Source organism: Mastigoproctus giganteus, chromosome 12 (assembly GCF_048544385.1).
Source record: "Mastigoproctus giganteus isolate SK-2022 chromosome 12, ASM4854438v1, whole genome shotgun sequence".
Classification (NCBI taxonomy): domain Eukaryota; kingdom Metazoa; phylum Arthropoda; class Arachnida; order Uropygi; family Thelyphonidae; genus Mastigoproctus; species Mastigoproctus giganteus.
In genome coordinates, this window is record NC_143586.1 from 449345 (window position 1) to 468800 (window position 19456).

Below are 19456 nucleotides of genomic sequence, written 5' to 3' on the forward strand. Positions count from 1 at the left end.
CTGTTGCACATGGAAGACTGCTGTACAAACTGGAGCAGTGTGGCACTGGAGGCAAATTGTTGCTATGGATAAAGGGATGGTTGAGTGGGAGAAGACAGAGTTGTAATCAATGGACACTGCTTTTCGTGGAGTAATTTTATTAGTGGAATCCCCCAGGGTTCAATGTTGGGTCCATTGTTGTTTTCTGTATTCATTAATGATATTGATGATGGTATATCAGGCTTAATGTTCAAGTTTGCACACAATACGAAGGTCGGCAGGGTTGTTAATGACACTAATGACTGTATGCTGCTGCAACAGGATCTAGAAAAGTTGAGTAGATGGGCTGAGAGTTGGCAACTGAAGTTTAATATTGACAAATGTAAAGTACTGCATATGGGAAGCAGCAACTCCCAGAGTAATGTATCAACTATGTGGTACTACACTGACAGAGGTAGAGAGTGAAAAGGACCTGGGGGTAACTGTGCAGGCAGATATGAAGTTTTCTGACAGTACAGACAGTTCGCAAGAGTAGCCCATGGTGTCTTGTCAATGATATACAGGAATTTTTCTAGCAGAGATAAGGATGTGATTATCCCCTTGTATAAAGGCAATGGTCAAGGCCACACCTTGAGTGTGGAGGCATCATTTTAAGAAGGATGTAGAGCTGTTGGAACGAGTACAGAGGAGGGCAACAAGATTAGTGAATGGAACAATGGGTTGCTCTTATGAAGAAAGGCTTAAGTTTTGCAAATTACAGTGTCTGAAGACTAGGCACCAGCGAGGTGATCTGATAGAGGTGTATAAAGCCTTGAATGGTTTGAGCATGCTCAATGCTGATGGGATTCTTCCTCTTGCTTAGAATAATTGCCCGAGAGGGCATAAATCCAAATTGAGGAAAGACAGTTGTAGGATAGATGTGCGGAAGTTTGCCTTTAGCCAGCGGGTTGTTGATTGCTGGAACAAACTTCCATCTGTCATTGTAGAAGTTGATAGCTTAAACAGATTCAAGGCAGAACTAGACAAACATTTGGAGAAGGTGGATGAGTGAAATGAGAAGGGGGGGGGGGGGGGGTTGGCTGATGCTATATAAGCTTGCTTTCTTGAATCATGTGCCCTTGCTAATGCTAATAAACCACGAAGAGTTGATATGTAGGAGGAACAGCAGAAATATTGCCACAAAGTAGAAAATCTAATTAAATATAAGTTTATGTTATAAAATTCTGTAACTATCATAATCCATAAAACGATAAGTTGTAGTTTGAACTCTTCATTTTAATAATATTTATCAAATATACAAGACATACATTCTTTTTAAAAAAGTAATGCCACAGTCAAAATATTGTATAACCTATAACACTTAGACCTTTAATTGATAAAAATAAAAAAACCACAATCAAACAACAGCAAAAAAAAAAGCAGCCAAAAATCAGGGCTGTGAGTGACCAAAAAATGAAGAAACTGAAACTCCATATTAAGTTTCTATGAATGGTTCCTTTTGATATATATGGTACCATAAAGAATTTTACAGCTTAACGTTTCCATTGAAAACAATAATTAATGATGGAGATCAAGACTGAATATCCTACTGGAGGAATATTAAAATCACACTAATGTAACCAATAGATGCTTAAATATAATATACATATCTATTACAATTTTAGTGTACAGAATACACCAAGGTAACAGCTAATGGATCAAACTGCCTTCTAAGATACAAAAAATTAATTTTATCCAAAATGATATCATTTTATATCAGAATATTCTGAAGCAGTAAAGGGTTTGCCACGAGTTATTTGGGTGACCCACATCCATATTTCTTCTTATTCTTTATACACAGGCAAATTCAAAAATAAAAAAAAAACAAATAAATAAAAAAGTCCTTTACAAAAAAAAATACTTACCTTCATAGATTGAAATCAAGTAAATCAGTAAACTCAGCATTAACTTATATTACTTACCAGCTGACAGTATTAATACTTAGTTATGGCTATTCAAAATAGTAATACATAAAAGAAATTGCTTATAAAACTGCATAAAACAAAAAGTAGTACTTACCATAAATTAATGCACAATATCATATATCATATTAAATGTTTTGCTACAATCATCAGTTTAGTGGTTAACTTACATATTAATACTGTGCTTAAATAAAACCAACTATTCTCAATTTGAATACATTCCTGAAATGATGCTAAAAAAATTTAATGTTCTGAAATACAGAAACGAATGCTTAAAATTATATTAAAAGAAATCTCATTACATAACAAATGTAAGAAGCAAGATAATTTGTTCTTACAAATAAGACATTCTTATAAATGACCTTCACCTGAAAACACACATGAGAATTTCATAAGTAGATCTAATAGCCTTAGAAAAAGTGGTAGTGGATGAAGTGGTCCTTCCTAGTGCTTATATTTTTCATTTTGTAACTGAATAACAATATAATTTTTCTCTGGTCATTTAGTGTATAATACAGAAGTATCAGATCTCCAAACTTCCCAAGTTTAAAGATCTGGTACTTCTGCATATGTATTATTAATTATTCCTGTTATGTACCTTACTGGTAAATATTACTCAGTTGATGGCTTCAATATGGTTTAATACAGTATATCTAATTTTTCACAAAGATCCAAACTATTTGAATATTCTCCATGCTGAACTGCAGACTATTCTTTAAAGGAGATTCATTAATCTTGTCAATTTCAATGTTAACAAACTCAATCCTTATGTTTTATCTCTTGCAAACAAGAACTTTCTTCACTTATCCATGCTTATTTATGACAATACTCTGTTTCTAAAATCAAGTGTGGAATTATGCATTTTCTTAGATAAGCATATCAACAATTACCTTCCAATATATAATAAGCCAGTATTCTCTAAAATGGGAATCCTAGTGTCATTTTATGCAATTTATCTGGTTCAAATAATTACTGAAATGCTATGGTAGTTACCAACTACCTTGTGGCATCTCTGAAGACAGGAATCACTGCTACCTATCTTTTCTTTCTTAAAATTCATTTCTCTTTTCTCCCCCCCCCCTCTATCATTTTCTTTGAATATTATTTTATTGTACAATTGCAATTAGACATTTAAATCTTTTCTCATCTTATTTTTACCTTACAATCTTTAAATTTAATGAAAAAACTTTTGATATTCATTCCAGGGTTAGATACTAGAGCGGTAACATGACTTACTGTGTACTTTGTTTTGTGAATAAATCTATTTTAACAAGGACTAGGCAGTTAATTAGACATCTAGATCATATATCTAGATGTCTGATGAACTGTAGAGGCCTAGGGTTCCATGAGAGAGAAAGAGGAATAGATTGTATAGAAAACAGCCGGGAATAAAGATTTTGAGATATTACAATATTTTAGTACAGATTAAGAAATATCCAAGATCCATAGTTGGACTGCTGAGAAACAGCAACTTTCTATGTCTATTAGTCAGTGATCATGATGGCTCACTTAGCATACTTAGCACTTCTACTTAGTTTTCTTTGCTCTGTTTTTACTGGCTGGATTGAGTTGTCAGCATGGTTGACTGTTTCAAACCAGCATTAATGTCAAGTCTTTGACTAGCAACCATGGAATCCAAGATTCCATGGTTCTGAGAAGATTCTGTTCTTTTGCATAGTGAGGAAAGACTGCAATTATGTAGGCTACAGAGCTTGGCAACCAGGCACCTCAGAAGTGACCTGATTGAGGTTTATGAGGCTCTGAGAGGGATTGGTAAAATGAATGAAGGTGAAATTTTCACCGTTATAAAAAATTCCAGAACTAGGGATCATAAATTCAAGTCACAGGGGTTGAGGTTTAGATTAGATTGTAAGAAGCTTTCTTTTAGACAGTGATCAATGATTGCTGGAACAAGTTGCCCTTGCAGGTAGTTGAGGCTGACAGTTTTAATAAATTTAAAGGCCAATTGGATAGCTACCTGTGTGAGGAGGGAAGCATATAATTTGTATTTTCTTATCTACTTGTTTTTTTTCCAGTGCAGCAAAAGCCTGTGGCTTCCTTGCACTATATGGCAAATACTCTTACTATTACAATCATCAAACTTTCAAATCCAGTTCATGATACAAAAGTATCATGAACTGGATTTGAACATGAGTTATTACCATTTACTAGTGATTACCAGTTATACTACTTTCACAATGTGTCAGGTGGGTTCTTACACTAACTGAATAGATACTGCAAAACATCACTTGCTTCATTTATTTCTTTATTTTAATGGAAACCTGTCCACAAAAACATTCAAATTTTAAAATGATGCACTGCCAACTGATAAAATCTGCACACTGTGTAGTCACATGCAGTCATAAAGTACTTCCTCACTGTGCAAAAGAACAGAATCTTCTCTCCTTGTTTTAGACTCTCTACAACCTTAGCAGTAGTGTCTCTGAGTCAGAATTATTCTGGTTTGGTTTTTATAGTAATCAATTTCCAAAACGGAATATTTGAAAAACTATTTGTAAAATAAATCTACACATAGCTCTTCAACGTATCTAGGAATAATGACCTCATCATATGAATGGGAGGTAAGCTAGATTGAAGAGCTATGTTTGGATTTTCAACTTCTGGCATAACATTTAAAAAACAAGTGACCTGCTTTATTTTCACCAGAAGAGAGAAACACGAAGAGACTTTCTGAACATCAGGGTAACACGTCTAGAATTATGGCTTCTTTGGGATTGCTTTTACCAAATCTGCAATTCAGAAGTTCTTTTTCAGTTCATAAAATCCGTGTTCTTTCAAAACTTCTGCATCGTGAACTGGATTTGAATATGGGTCAGTGTATTCACTAGTGAATGGTAGAAAAGAGCTCATATTACTTTTCTCACCACTTTTAACATCTTCTTTAAACAACTTGTTAAAGGCTGCTACTATTCTGCAAATCTAGTTGCACTTAACCAAAGGCAGCCAACAGGTACATAGATGTTTCAAAATATTTGGTTCACTTGAAATTGTTTAAACCTATCTTTCCTTTTAGCACTTCTTTCTAGATAAACTTCCACAAAGAATTCATCTGCTTTCACAGAAAGCTGCATGCTCCCTTTTTGAGCAAATTAATAAGATAAGAAGAAAAGACTATTACTACCAAGTGCACACTCTCCTCGTTTAATATCTTTGCTATTCCATTTTTTAAGTCTATCATAACAGGTGCATTACCAACACACAACTGTCAGACAGTTTTTAAAGCAATTACACATGCTTTTAGGTTATTCAGATGTTTAATATTTTCTACCCGTAGAGTCATCTTCCAATGCTGACAGTGGAAGTAAGCTGCTTTCAATTTAAATTTTCATTATTATTACTGTCATCTGCAGCAATAAAAAAAAAAAAAAAAAAAAAAAAACACCCGCATTTCAGAGCCAATCTCTTGTTTCCCTTTCCCTATCCAAGCAGTTTCATTAACATTGCACTTTTGTTACCAGGAAACATATTTCCAAACAACATGCCTGCATAATCAACACAAAGAAAGATTATGTTCTATGACAAAAGATGCAAATAAACATTCAGCACAAATGACATCATTGTAAACACGTTATGTCACATCTATTTCTACATTTCTTTCTGTGCACTCAACAGTGTCATAATGCTTATTTACTAATGTGTGATTTGAATGGATTTTTCATTGAAAAAAAAAAACACACCAACATCTTTTTCAGCTAACAATACAGGGAAAATTTAGTTTGTTGTTTGTTATTTGGTTTTTAGGAGCATTAATTAGCAACTAAGACCATATTGCTCCGGGATATGCAGTGGTCATTCCCTGACATTTCCGCATCCTCCGTATTTGGTGGTGACGGGCTTGAACCCCGGTCTAATCAAGAAGCATGTGCTATGCACTGCTGCTCCTTTCCACCTGGCTACGGAGGCACCTTGGAAAATTTTGTATATGTCTTCAAGGATTTTACATTGTATTTTTTTGGCATCTTACTGAAAGACATTGTTAACATGATTCTACTGCATAAGTACTAATTAATGATGACTTTAACAAAGAACAATGCTGTTATTGCACATTTCTATTATGAAATGCAGGTGGCTACCACAGCTACCATCTTTTCCTATCATACATATTAGCATCAGATGCAAGACATATCAAGGCATATGATGCAAGAATGCAAGCTTATAGCATCAGCCAAAAAAAAAAAAAAAAAAAACCAACTTCCCATTTCACCCATCCATTCACTCCAAATGTTTGTCTAGTTCTGCCTTGAACTTATTTAATTTGTTGTCCTCCACTACAACAGATGGAAATTTGTTCCAACTATCAACTGCCTGCCGGCTAAAGGCAAATTTCCGCACACCTATTCCACAATTTGAATTAATTTATGCCCCTCAGGTGAGTAATCTGAGCAAGAGGACGAATCCCATCAGTATTGAGCTTGCTCAAACCATTCAAGGCTTTATACATCTCAATTAGATCAACTCGCAGGTGCCTCGTCTCCAGAAGCTGCAACTTGCGGAACTTAAGCTTTTCTTGGTAACAGCAACCATTTGTTCCACTCACCAATCTCCTTGCTCTTCTCTGTAATCGTTCCAGCAGATCTACATCTTTCCTAAAACGAGGCCTCCAGACCTGTATACAGTACTCAAGGCGTGGCCTGACCATTGCCTCATTTATATTGAATGGTGCAGGGCTGCTTCTAATTGAATGTTTTTATACAAGGGGATAATCACCTCCTTATCCCAGCTAGCAAAATTCCTGTACAGGCAGTTCTCGCTTTACGAGTTCCCGGTGTTTGCGAGTTTTTCTCTCCCAAGTATCAACAAAATCGAAAATATGAACATTAATTGCAAAAAATGAATGTTAAACATTCATAAATACCACATTCTGAACCATGTGCATAGCTATACAATACAGTGTACCCCGCTTTACGGTATTAATCAGTTCCAGAGACACCACTGTATCGTTAAAATATTGTAATGTGAACCCAATAACACATTGTTTTTAGGTAATTCGTTTCAAGATCTCAGAAGTTGAAATTTTCACTATTTATCTCTCTAAAATGTAATTTTTAAGGCCATGAGTGTGACCTTAAGGCCATATAAAAGGTCGTGAGCACGGTTTGTAAGTTGTATTAGTTACCAATTCAAGGCACAATACTTTCATTGTTATCATATGTTCCCGTTGTAAGAATCAATTTTAAATACATTTGTGATATTTTTCTAAAGCACATTTCTGGAGGCCGCGACCATAAAACCATAAAAACAATTTGCACTTTTCGGTTTATTGGGCTTTTCTGTTACTGCAAGCAATTATAAATGGGTAGTAAACTCTATCTTCTTGCATTTGCGAAAATATCGATAGCTGGAATTGTGTGGTTTTTTTACGTTATTATGGTGAAATGTGTTTCCCCTTTACTGAACTCTTCAATCGTATAAAAAAACAAATAAATTTTCAGAATCTATCTTCTCTTCATTCCTTTTTTTTAAAGCTTTGTAAACTTGTTACTCCACACAAATCTTGTTAGTTGGAATTTGTGTGCGCTGTTAAAAAATGCTTATGCATGCAATCGTAAAATTTATAATTAAAAGAGAAGATAAAGATAATCTTGGAAACAAACGCTTCTTGAAATATTTTTGAAGACAACTCCTTGTCCAACAAACCAACAAGTGTGGAGCCAATAATGAGTGATCAACGAGTGTGTATTTAGTCGATGATGATGGTGAAGAATAAACATTCTTTATTCGTAATTAATTCGTAAAAAGTCGTAAATAATTTCTCTATTATTATAAGTTGCTTGATTTTACAGACTACGTTTTCATTTCTTTTGATAAATCAATCATTGTTTAAACAAACTAATTAGCTAACTAATTTCATTGTTGAGAACTTAATCCCTATTTTTAACCTTATGTCTATGGGAAATAAATTCCAGCTTTACGAGCATGCGCTAGGAACGAATTAACTCGTAAAGTCGAGAACTACCTGTATATCACTGACAAGATGCCATGAGCTATTCTTGCAGCCTGTCTGCACTTCTCAAAAAACTTCACATCTGACTGCACAATTGCACCCAGGTCCATTTCATTTGCCACAACTCTGAGTGTAGTACCACTCAGTTTATACATTATGCTGGGGTTATTGTGACCCATATGCAGTACTTTATATCTATCAATGTTAAACTTCAGCTGCCACTTCTCAGCCCATCTGCTGAACTTTTCCAGATCCTGTTGGAGTAGCATACTATCATTATGAGAGGCTTAGAGGGGAACAGGCATTCTGTTTTATCAGACACTCAGTCTAAAACACTGATGGATCGAATATCTTTCTATTTCAGAAGATTTAGGAGAGGTCCAGTTGGCCTGCTTTCCTAAAATCCACTCATGCACACCTTCTCGATGGTAAGCCCTGTTGCATCACTTAGGTGGCAACAAACATGTAGCGTGGTTCTCTTCAAGACGCCTAGTCAGGGTGAAGAGGAAAAGACCAAACCCTCCAGCACATGACAGCACGAAGGAACAAATGGCCCTCAGTTGCCAGCGGACTTCACTCCCACTCTTACGACTGCGAGAGGATCAGAGTGGAAGTAGAGGGTGCTAAAAATCTCTGGGTCCGACCAGGCTGACATGTACGGAAACTGAACTTTGCCTGTTACAACGTAAAATCACTCATCGGTAAAGATATTAGAGCTGGAAAAAGAATTCGTAAATGTGTATTGGAATATCATCGGTTTGGCTGAAACAACAACAAGTGAATCACTTAAGTTTATCAAGTTGAAATCGCCACATTTCTATAATTGCTAAACACCAATGGAAACAGTGAAAGAAGGGAAGGTGGAGTTGGCTTTTTGGTCCATAAAGATAAAAAAAAAACATCATCATCAAGGGTGTCAAGACTACTAATCAGGATTTCTAAGAGGTACAAGCTAAAGGTTATAAAAGGTTTATGCACCAACATCAAACCATGACAATGAAGAGGTTTAAGAAACGTACACCAAAATGTATTCCCGGCTCTTGAAATGTTGTGTATTCCATCAAGGATGTTAAACATCTTCCCTTATAGCCACAGAAAATGTTGTCCACATGTAATGAGCATTGCATCCCCCTCCTCCCATACTTCTCCTTCAACCCATGCACAGTACTAAGTATTATAGGTTTTGATACCTTTCATATTTGGGGTTTTCATTAAAAAAAAAAAAAAAAACTCCCTGATCCACTGATTGAATCAAAGCCATTGTATTTGGAGGGAAGTATACCACCTTGACATTGTGCAGATCATCTAGATATTTAGTATGACTGGGAGCATTGTCAAGGAGTATTAATATCTTAAAAGGCAATGACATTTGTAAGAAATATTTTTAAACGTCAAGGACAAACACATTTAGAAACCATTCTTCGAACATGGTTATTGTCACCCAGACATTTGAGTTAGCGCTGAAGTATACAGGAAGCAATTGGGGGGGGGGGGGTAACTCGCTGTTATTAAGAGTGTTATCCTGTCTTTAGCAGATTTAAACCCGGACATAGACTTTTCTTCAATACAAACATGTCCTATTAGGCATTTTTTTTTTTTCCCAAGAAAGGCTAGTCTCATCCACATTAAATATTTTTGTTGCGGCAAATAACCGCCACCACTTATAATATCATCCAATTTGTCCTTGAAAGCTCACCACCTGCGCTTGCTGATTCACCACTTATGGCAACATTATGATATCTGCTTCTCTTACAGAAGCTATCAAATCAACCCTAACTAGCAACAAAGGTGGTTTCAGTATCATCACTCTTTTTCTTAAGATCCTCAAAAATGGCACGAGCCTTTGCTTTGATGAGGTGGAGGTTTAAGGGAATGTGTTTTTGGATCAGGTCTTCCATCCACACAATAAGTAACTTTTCCATCTCACTTATTACTCCCATTCTAGCCTTGGTTATTATAGTTGACTTCACTGAAATTGGTGCCAATACCTTCACTGCTTCTTGTATTCTGTCTTTGTCCTTTATTATTGTGTCTAACTGTTTCCTCCAAAGAGCACTGCACAATCAGTGTAGAACTGCTTTGTAGTATTCTTGATTTGCCATTTGACCATGCAGGCCAATTTTGTAATGAACAATGTCTTGTGATACAAAAACTAAGATCTTGCTATTTTGGGACTTGAAGAAAACAAAGTCTCACACTGAGAGAAGTGGACCTTTGTTTCCAGGCCATAGCCACACTCCCATGTTCCAATGGTATAAGATAAAATGTGTAAGTTAGCATCAGCATGTTGACAAAGGTCCTGACATGCAAGAACTTGCCGTTCTCTGATTACCAGCATTAATGCATGGCAGAAACTTGGCTGAAATGTTGATTGATTGATTTTGATTTTATCGGCGCCAAAACGACTACGGTTATACAGCGCCAAGAAAAGGCCGAAATGTGCCACATTTCCTAATCTCATTATTGATGAATACCAATCCTGTTATCAATAAGTACCAATTCATATAACAATCCATATCAAATACCAATTTTAAGAAAAATTTCATGGATAGTTTAATATCTATCACTCGTGATCAGGTCACTAACATAAGTATCAGAATCCATGGTTTCTGAAACTGAAGGGCAGCCAGAGCAAGGATGCTATTCAAAAAAAAAATGGTTCACTTTAAACTTGCAAACATCTTCTCCAAAAGGTATTTTTAACATTCTGCAGGTAGGTTCTGTTACAGTTCTGTTACACTTTTCTCTAATTTGAAACACCATTCAATGAAATGCTCAGTAAAATCACTCGTTTTCGAAGGCAACAAAACATATGACACAATTCTATTCAGCATGTGTGATTCATAGGTTACTATGTCTAGATGTGGCTAAATGTTACAAGTAAACTCACTACATCCTTCCTTTTTGACAATATAGTGATATTTAAATATATATATATATATATATATATATATATATTTATTTATTTAGAAATGTTTAGAGAAGTGGGCTTTAAAGTACATTCCATGAAATTCAGGGGTAATTCTGTATTACCAGTTATTACTGTTTTCAAAGATATTAGTTTTTAGCAGAAGACAGATCTGCAAGAGTTCTTCAGCCACAAAAGTTTGAAAAATTCTGCTCTAGTTGATTTCTTGCAGCTTCCCAAAAACCATCATGAAGTTTTCAGGAAGATTTGGTTTGCTCATTGAGTGCACCCATTGAATTTGATTCCACAGGGAGGGAATAATGCAGAGTTTATATTACTGAACAAACTGCTCCAGGTTTGGAGATTATTTCTAAACTCAGTTTTGCTTTAAGACAGCTATGAGATTCCTTCAAATAATTCTATCCAGCTTTTCTGTTGATGATGTGATTTTCATATATACTTTGAAAAAATGAAAGAATTCTGTTTTGTTTTTTATTTTAAATAAAATCAGTACATGCTGATTTTATTTAACATTCTGGTTGTTTATTTAAAATGCTGATTCTGCGTATATGCTGTGAAGTGTACATATGGTAAGAGGTACAAAGTACAGTAGAAGACTTAGATCTGCAGATCTAAGAACCCTGCTTATAAGTCTTATAAGGTAGCAGGGTTCTACAATACCCTGCTACTTATAAACAAAATTTTATTCAAAATATTCTACAAAAAAATTTCATTCACACAAATTCTAGGGTTCTTCTACTCCCAACATTACTTTCTTCCTTTGTGCAATTATTAACACTGTAAAAACTCCAAAGCTTATCAAGTCTTGATAAATTATTCACATGTTTAAAACAAAAATCTCCAAACACCTCAAAATCAGACAGTAAATGAAGATGGGTAGACCAATCATGGATCTTCTCCTAACTCCTATTCCTTATCATACCATATTCAAATTCAGCTGCATGCTTTTTTTTTTTTCTACCAATATTTTCTAGTTTACAATATTTCACATAGAATTTCTATGTGAAATATTGTAAATTTCTATAATTTCTCCACTCCTTAAATATCCTTTATGAAATATTTTTAGAACAAATGCAGAAATACGGCATCATTTTTTACTACAGAGCTGCAACTTCAAACAGTTTTCATCCTCATTTTGTTCTGTGTGTATATATATATATTTTTTTATTTTTTTTAAATCCTGTTCTTTGAAATTACTATCTAGTATGTAATGAGTATGACGATTTTATGAGGGTATTATTATGTATTATTACAGATATATATATTGTGGGGCTACTGCCAATTCCATTTAACTCTAGGACCACAACAAAATTATTACAGTGATATACATCCAAGTGAAAATACAGAGAATATAAATATTAATAATTAAGCTGCAAACTATCTATATATAAAATATATTTCTGTATACTATCCAATCCCAATGAATTTTTCCTCCCAAAAGATAAAGGGGAAAGATAACAATATTATCTGATTCTCAATATTCCCAGATTCTCTGCATGCAGGTATTAATTGTTAGTATTTGTGTACTATGCAACTTCACTTGGATATATCACTATATATATAAATAAATAATGTGTGGGCGAAGATAAAGAAAGCCGACACAAGAAGCACGCAAAAGTTCGATGAAATTTACCGGTAAAAGTACTTTGACGTAATGGCTCGCTCAATAAACATACAGTGGGTGTTATTGGTCAGGAGTAGAAATTGAATCCCATGGGAGACTGAAACCCTCCTGAAGTGGAGGGGATAACCTGACCTTTTTTCTTTAGAATCACTGTTAGACTAGTGGATAAATTGTTTATTAAGAAAATAAAAAATAAAAGGAAAAGGAAGCCCACACGAGAAGCACGGCAAACTTCGAAAAAGTTTACCGGTGAAACTACGTTACGAACATTTTTTAAGATGCCAGAACTTCCAATATGACCCTGTTCGTGATTCAATTAGTGATTCTAAAGAAAAAGGGTCAGGTTCCCCCCCTCCACTTTGGGAGGTTTCAAGCTCCCGTGAGATTCAACTTCTACTCCAGACTGATAACATCCACCATCTGTAAGTTTCATCGAACTTTTGCATGCTTCTCGTGCAGGTTTTATTTACCTTAGCCAATGTGTGGTTTGTAAAATAAAGTGTCTGTGAAAATGGAAATGAAAAGTACACATGGTGCCTGAACTAAGAGAAGTTTAAGGGATAGTTGAAAGTGGAAGTGAAGTAGTGGTTAAACAGGTGAAAGAATTTGAAAAACCTAATACGGAAATGAACTGGGACTGAGGGAGCAAAAAAAAATAAAGATAAAAATAATAAATAACAGAGAAATAAATAAGTAAATGACACTATATTCAGATATGGGAGGGCAATTTTGGCAAGAGGTCGAATCAGGAGATGGGAAATATGCAAAATCTGAATATAGTAGATGAAAATATGATACATAGTCAGGAAATTCATCAGGGTTCTACTCCTGAACATGTATCAGGCACTGCATTTCCAAACTTGTCTGTAGTATTAGAAAAAGGGGGGGGGGAAGCAAATATGCAGCCTTTACTGTAATACTAGTAGACAAGTAGTCCCTACGCAGTGTAAAAATAAAGTTAATAATGTAAATTAAAATAAATACAGTTACAATAAATAAACTAAAATAAAATAAATAAATACTTTTGTAAATTTGTATTTATTATAATTTACATTATTAACTTTATTTTTACACTGCATAGGAACAACCTTGTCTAATAGTATTAAGATAAAGGCCGCATATTTGTTTCCCCCTTTTCCTAATACTACAAGTTTGGAAACGCAGCGTCTGATACATGGTCAGGAGCAGTCCCCTGATGAATTTCCTGACTATGCATCATATTTTCACCTACTATATTCAGATTTTGCAAATATGCATCCCCTGATTCGACCTCTTGCTAAAATTGCCCTCCCATATCTGAATATAGTGTTATTTACTTATTTATTTCTTTGTTATTTATTTGTTTGTTTATTTATTTATTTTAATATTTTTTTTCCCTCAGTCCCAATTCATTTTTGTACTAGGTTTTTCAAATTCTTTCACCTGTTTAACCACTACTTCACTTCCACTTTCGACTATCCCTTAAACCTCTCTTAGTTCAGGCGCCGTGTGTACTTTTCATTTCCATTTTCACAGACACTTATTTTACAAACCACACATTATTTATATCCTTTTGCTTCCTTTACTGCAGCACTGCACGTTTTGGAGCATTAGACATACAATAACTTTTGTTATTTTCATTTTTCTGCTTATTTTGCTTCTTAACAGTTGTATATTACTATATATATATATATATATATATCCATACACACTCAACGAAATATATAAAATATAATAAAATGAGGCAAGGCATAATGAGGGAAAAAAAGGAAACAGTGAAGTAAATCACAGAACAAAAAAATTAGAATATACAAGCATAAAAATACCAAAATTATTAAAAACCTAAAAGAAGTAAAATTAGAAGTCACTGAAGAGACAAACTATGTAACCTGAAAATCATAAGGTCTAATGATAAACTAAGCTGCATAAAAATGAGGAGGAAATTACAACAAATGAAATATGACACAAAAAAAACAAAAAAAACATGCAAGCTTGCACATGCATATTCCTACACAGCATAGTTGATATGTGGATAAGTATTAAGGAGAGAAAAATTGCCAAGTAGTATTTTTGAATAGGATATTGAGCAAGATCACAGCAGTCTGTATATCACAGGATGATATATTGTGCATAGAGAGGAACTCCAACTTACATAAGAGTTGCTTTCCGCAGAACGCTACGTAAGTCGGGGAATTTCCCCCATGCTTGTGCAGCACTCGTTGAATTGACTGAATAAAAAAAAAAATGTTCAAAGAACACATGTAAACAGAATTATTTGTTGTATTTATTCAATTTTTTATCTCATGTGTAGGAAATATAAAATTTCAAAATTATTGGTGAAATTTAAAAATTAGCTTAAATTTAAAGTATTTAAGCAATAAATATTTGTCAAATAAAAAACACCAAGGTATATATTTTTGCAACTTGACCCACATAATCAAATTGTCGGAACGCATTACATTAAAATACATACTAATAATACCTCGATCAGCGCGGTATTTTTTTGGCAAGAATTAACCGCGCTATGCAAGGCATTCCTGTAATATTAAAACCTTTTCTCTGATACTAGTATTAATATTATTTTATATTGAAATTATTATGGCTGCTACATAGTTTAAGCAACATTTGCAAAAACAATGTTAGTAAAAACATAAAATGAATGAGAAACACAAAGTAGAATTAAACATTTTGTGGCCCTTTATTTTTCTTCTAAAATTTATCTACTTCTTTCAAATTCACCTATAAACACAATTACCTACATAAATCCACTATCTGTCCAAGGCTTTATTGTACAACTTATCCATTCAATCTTTACGACAGTGTGCCAGTTTCCCATTACACTAACTTTTTCTCCTTTCCCCAATTGAATCCTTTACATTATAAAATGATAGCTATTTCTATATAATTTATAACTTTCTAGCTTCAAATTATATTTATAAATAAAGGAATATCTATTTATTACACCCACACACAGCTTGTAGTATCATAGCAAAGTGAGTCTTAATTGCTGTAAAGGTTTTGTGCAAATGATCACATAATAAAAAGAAATAAAAATCAATAATAATCTTAATCTGCAAAAAACCTAAAGTAACCGGGAAGTGATAAAAACATTACAGTAGAAAAACTAGTTTATTTTTACTAGCATACTATTATTTAATTTTACTATTATTATTATTTCATTATGACTAAAATTAACTGTTGATTTACAAATAAAAATAAGGCCATCAGTCATTCACTTTTAACTAAATTACATGACGAAATGCAGCATTTTAAACTTCCATGCGATATTACATCTTGTTCCACGTGTACATAATCATTATATTTCATCCACTACTTTTTACTCTTATACTTACCTCAAGGCTGGATTATATTATAACAAATAAGAAAATAAATAAAAAGAAAACTTGCCTCATATTGAAGCTAAAAATTTAAGCAATAAATATTTGTCAAATAAAAAACACCAAGATACATACGACTTGATCATTGCCTTAAGAGCTGCTTTTCTTTCTCTCTCCACAAACCAGTCTATGAGATATCCAGCCATTTTAGGAGCTGCACGATATAATTTAAAAAACCTGTGATAATTGCCCATGTACCAGGCAGAACAAAGTTCTAATGCATGAGACACAACCAGATTTTTCTTTTCTGTTGAAGTAAGAGAAGCCAACACAGTTCGAAGCTCTGAGAAAGCCAAATATAATTTTAAATGTTATTAATAACACAAACACCACCATTCATTAAATTATGGAAGAAATGTATCCAAATCATACTAATAAAAATTTGAATCTCTTAACCAAGTGAATAGCACATCTATTTCAAACACACAAGATGTGACCAAAAGTTCAGAGAATGTTGTTGTTTGTTATTTTGGTTTTTAGGAGCATTAGCAACTAAGGCCATATTGCTCCGGGAATATGCAGTGGTCATTCCCTGACCTTTCCGAATCCTCCGTATTTGGTGGTGACGGGATCAAACCCTGGTCTAATTAAGAAGCGTGTGTTACGCACTGCTGCTCCTTCCCACCTGGCTAGGGAGGCACCTAGTTCAGAGAATGATTTGAATCTTGGAAAAAACTGCTTGCGGCACTGCAGCAATAGCAACACTCATCTCTTCTTTAATGCATATGATGTATTTTAAGGCTATGGTTTTCACAAGCCAATCACTACAGTCCACTGAAAATCCTTCAGGAAGCACCTGATTAGCTACACTATTAGTAGTGGCATATGACAAGACAGCTGATGTATACAGCATCAGCAAAAAAAAAAAAACCCCACATCATCAGTGTAGTCTAAACAAGAAACAGAATTCCACTGGCACCAAACTTACTCAATCCTTCCAAGCTTTAAACACCTTAATCAGATCCCCTTGCAGGTCTCCAGGTGCTAAAATTTGCAGAGCTGAAGCCTTTCCTAGTAAGAGCACCAACACTAATTTTGTTACTCTTCTCTTAACTGTTCCAACAGATCCACATTCTTTCACAAATAAGGCTTCCAGAGCTGAATGCACTAATCAAGATGTGAGCTAAACACTGCCTCATAGAACGGGATAATTACCTGTATTGCTACTGGCAAAATTCCTGTATAATGTTAACAAAACTGCATGAGCTACCCTGGCAGCCTGTCTGCATTGCTCAGCGAACTTCATATCTGACTACACAATTATCCCCAGATCTTTTTCATTCTCCACTATTCTGAATGTGGTACCAATCGATACATTAATCTGGGACTACTGGTACCCACATGCAGTACTTTGCATTTTTTCAATGTTAAACTTCAATTGCCACTTCTCAGCATATCTGACTAATTTACCTAGATTGTGTTGCAGTAGCTTACCATTTACTGTCATTAACCATCATGCCAACCTTCATATCATCTGCAAACTTAGATATTGAGCCTGATCAGGCTCAATATCTTAGCCTTCCTGAGCCCTTAAAGGGACTCCACTAACATCAGTCCAAGAAGAGCAGTGCCCATTGATGACCACTCTGTCTTCTCCCACTCAACCCACCCTTTATCCATAGCAGTAACACCTGTACTGCCACAATGCTGCAATTTGTACAGCAGTTTTTTTATGTGCAATGCTACCAAAAGCTTTTCTGAAATCTAAGTATATGATGTCAAATTTATTCTTTGCATCCAGTTTACCTTTGTCAGAGTATCCAATCAGATTGCTGAGACAAGACTATTCTTTAACAAATCCAGGCTGTGACTTCAGTCTAACTGCATTCCTGTCCAGATGGTCCTCAGTGACTCCATTATTTTCTCAGGTACAGAAGCCAAATAGAGGTCTGTAATTACTCACTTCACCCTTCGATCTCCCCCTCCTGTGAATTGGGGATATATCTGCAAATCTCCTGCCCATATGGGACCATCCTAAATCCGAGGATACACTCATAATCAAGGGCAAAAGTTTGCTTACCTCTTTTGCTACTTCACTTAATATAATTGGATATATACCATTTAGATCAGGTGCTTTTTTTTTTTTTTTTTTTTTTTTAGCTTTAACAATTTTTTTTCTACCTTCTCAATTATGACAAAATCATTAGCTTCCTGTTAGAATGACATACTTCTGGCATCCTCATCACTAAAAAATTCCTCGTGTGTGAGGGTTCATGCAGAATATCTATTAAGTTTATCAGCAATCCGAACAGGATTATCAACAGTTAAAGCATTCATATTCTAGTAGACTAATGTGATCATCCCCTTCCTTCTAGCATTTAAGTAAGTAACGAAGTCTTTGCTACTTATTTTTGCATTCTTCACAGGAGATTTCTCAGTCTGCCTTAGCTTCCAAACTTTTTTTCTAACTTGGTTACGGAATAGTTTATATGTACTGTAGATTTCTGTAACATCTGGTAATTTATATGTATCCCACTGCCTCTACTATGCCAGCTAGTGATGGAGGGAATCCAAGTAGTGTGTATGTAGAGGATTTGCAGAAGCCAAGGAACTGGTTATATTCTTGCAGTGTGTATACTACATCCAAAAATTTTCTTACTTCATGTCTCCTCCACCTCCTTTATCTATTGAATGAATCACAGATAGTCAAACTAACAGAACAATTTCAGAATGTGACACATTTCAGCCATGTTTCCCTTTGCATTTTCGTAATGATCACAGAAAGCTGCATGTTCTTGAATGTGTCAATCTTTGTCAATTCAACTGGCTGCTGCTGAATCCCCATGTTGTTTGTTCCATCATTACTGGTAGCAAATTGTGAGGGTATAGCTATGACCTGGAAACAAATGCCCATTCCTTTTAAGGGAAGACCCCCTGTTCAAGGATTCCAAAAACACAAGACAATTCCAAATGAATGTGAAGATCATGCTTATTATATCAATGTTCTTTCATTTGAAATTCAAATGCATCAATATTATTTAAAAAAAAATTTATGAACCATTCCATCGTTGTGGTCTCCACCCCGGCTTAAGTATCTTGTGTGCAATCCTCACCCTCAAAATTAAAAACTGAGGAAATTATTCAGGATATGACTAATAGCAATTCCAAAATATGCCCATCAGGAATGCTTCCCTACAGAAGAAGTGGCATAAAAGTATACGTTAGGCAGACTACTTCAAAGAAGAGATTCATCCGAAGAGCCAGTAAGCTTCATCATTTCTCAAATAATAGTTGAATCCCTGAACATTTTGATCACACCTTTCATATGGTATCATATTAGTCATGTTTCTATAGATAACTATAAAAATATATCACAAAAAAAAAAAAAATTAAACATGCTTTATTTTAAAGAAATGCAATAAGCATAGCAATAAAAGTTTCCATAATATGTATGAAACTTAAAAAAAAAAAAAATGCTCAGAAATAGTGGAAATCACAAGCATTAAAGATAAAGTGTAATAGCATTTTTGCAGAAAAAATTCTGACAGGAAATGCCAAAAAGTAAAAACACATCTCAGCTATCTTTCTTACCAAAGACATTTCGGTTATCTTACCAACAGCCATTATCAGACCATGCTGCTGGGGGAACAAAAAATAGAAAGGTTTACAAATTTGAATAAA

At 34.5% G+C, this 19456-nt stretch overlaps 1 protein-coding gene across 4 annotated transcripts in view; it reads right to left on the bottom strand.

Moving 5' to 3' along the window:
• Positions 1–19456, bottom strand: part of LOC150076627 (uncharacterized) — a 404400-nt gene that overhangs the window by 13584 nt on the left and 371360 nt on the right. For all 4 annotated transcript variants that reach the window (XM_090386197.1, XM_090386196.1, XM_090386195.1 and 1 more), the window contains one exon: positions 15911–16118. In XM_090386197.1, coding sequence (XP_090242323.1) covers positions 15911–16118 — 208 coding nt within the window. The remainder of the gene's footprint in view (positions 1–15910; positions 16119–19456) is intronic.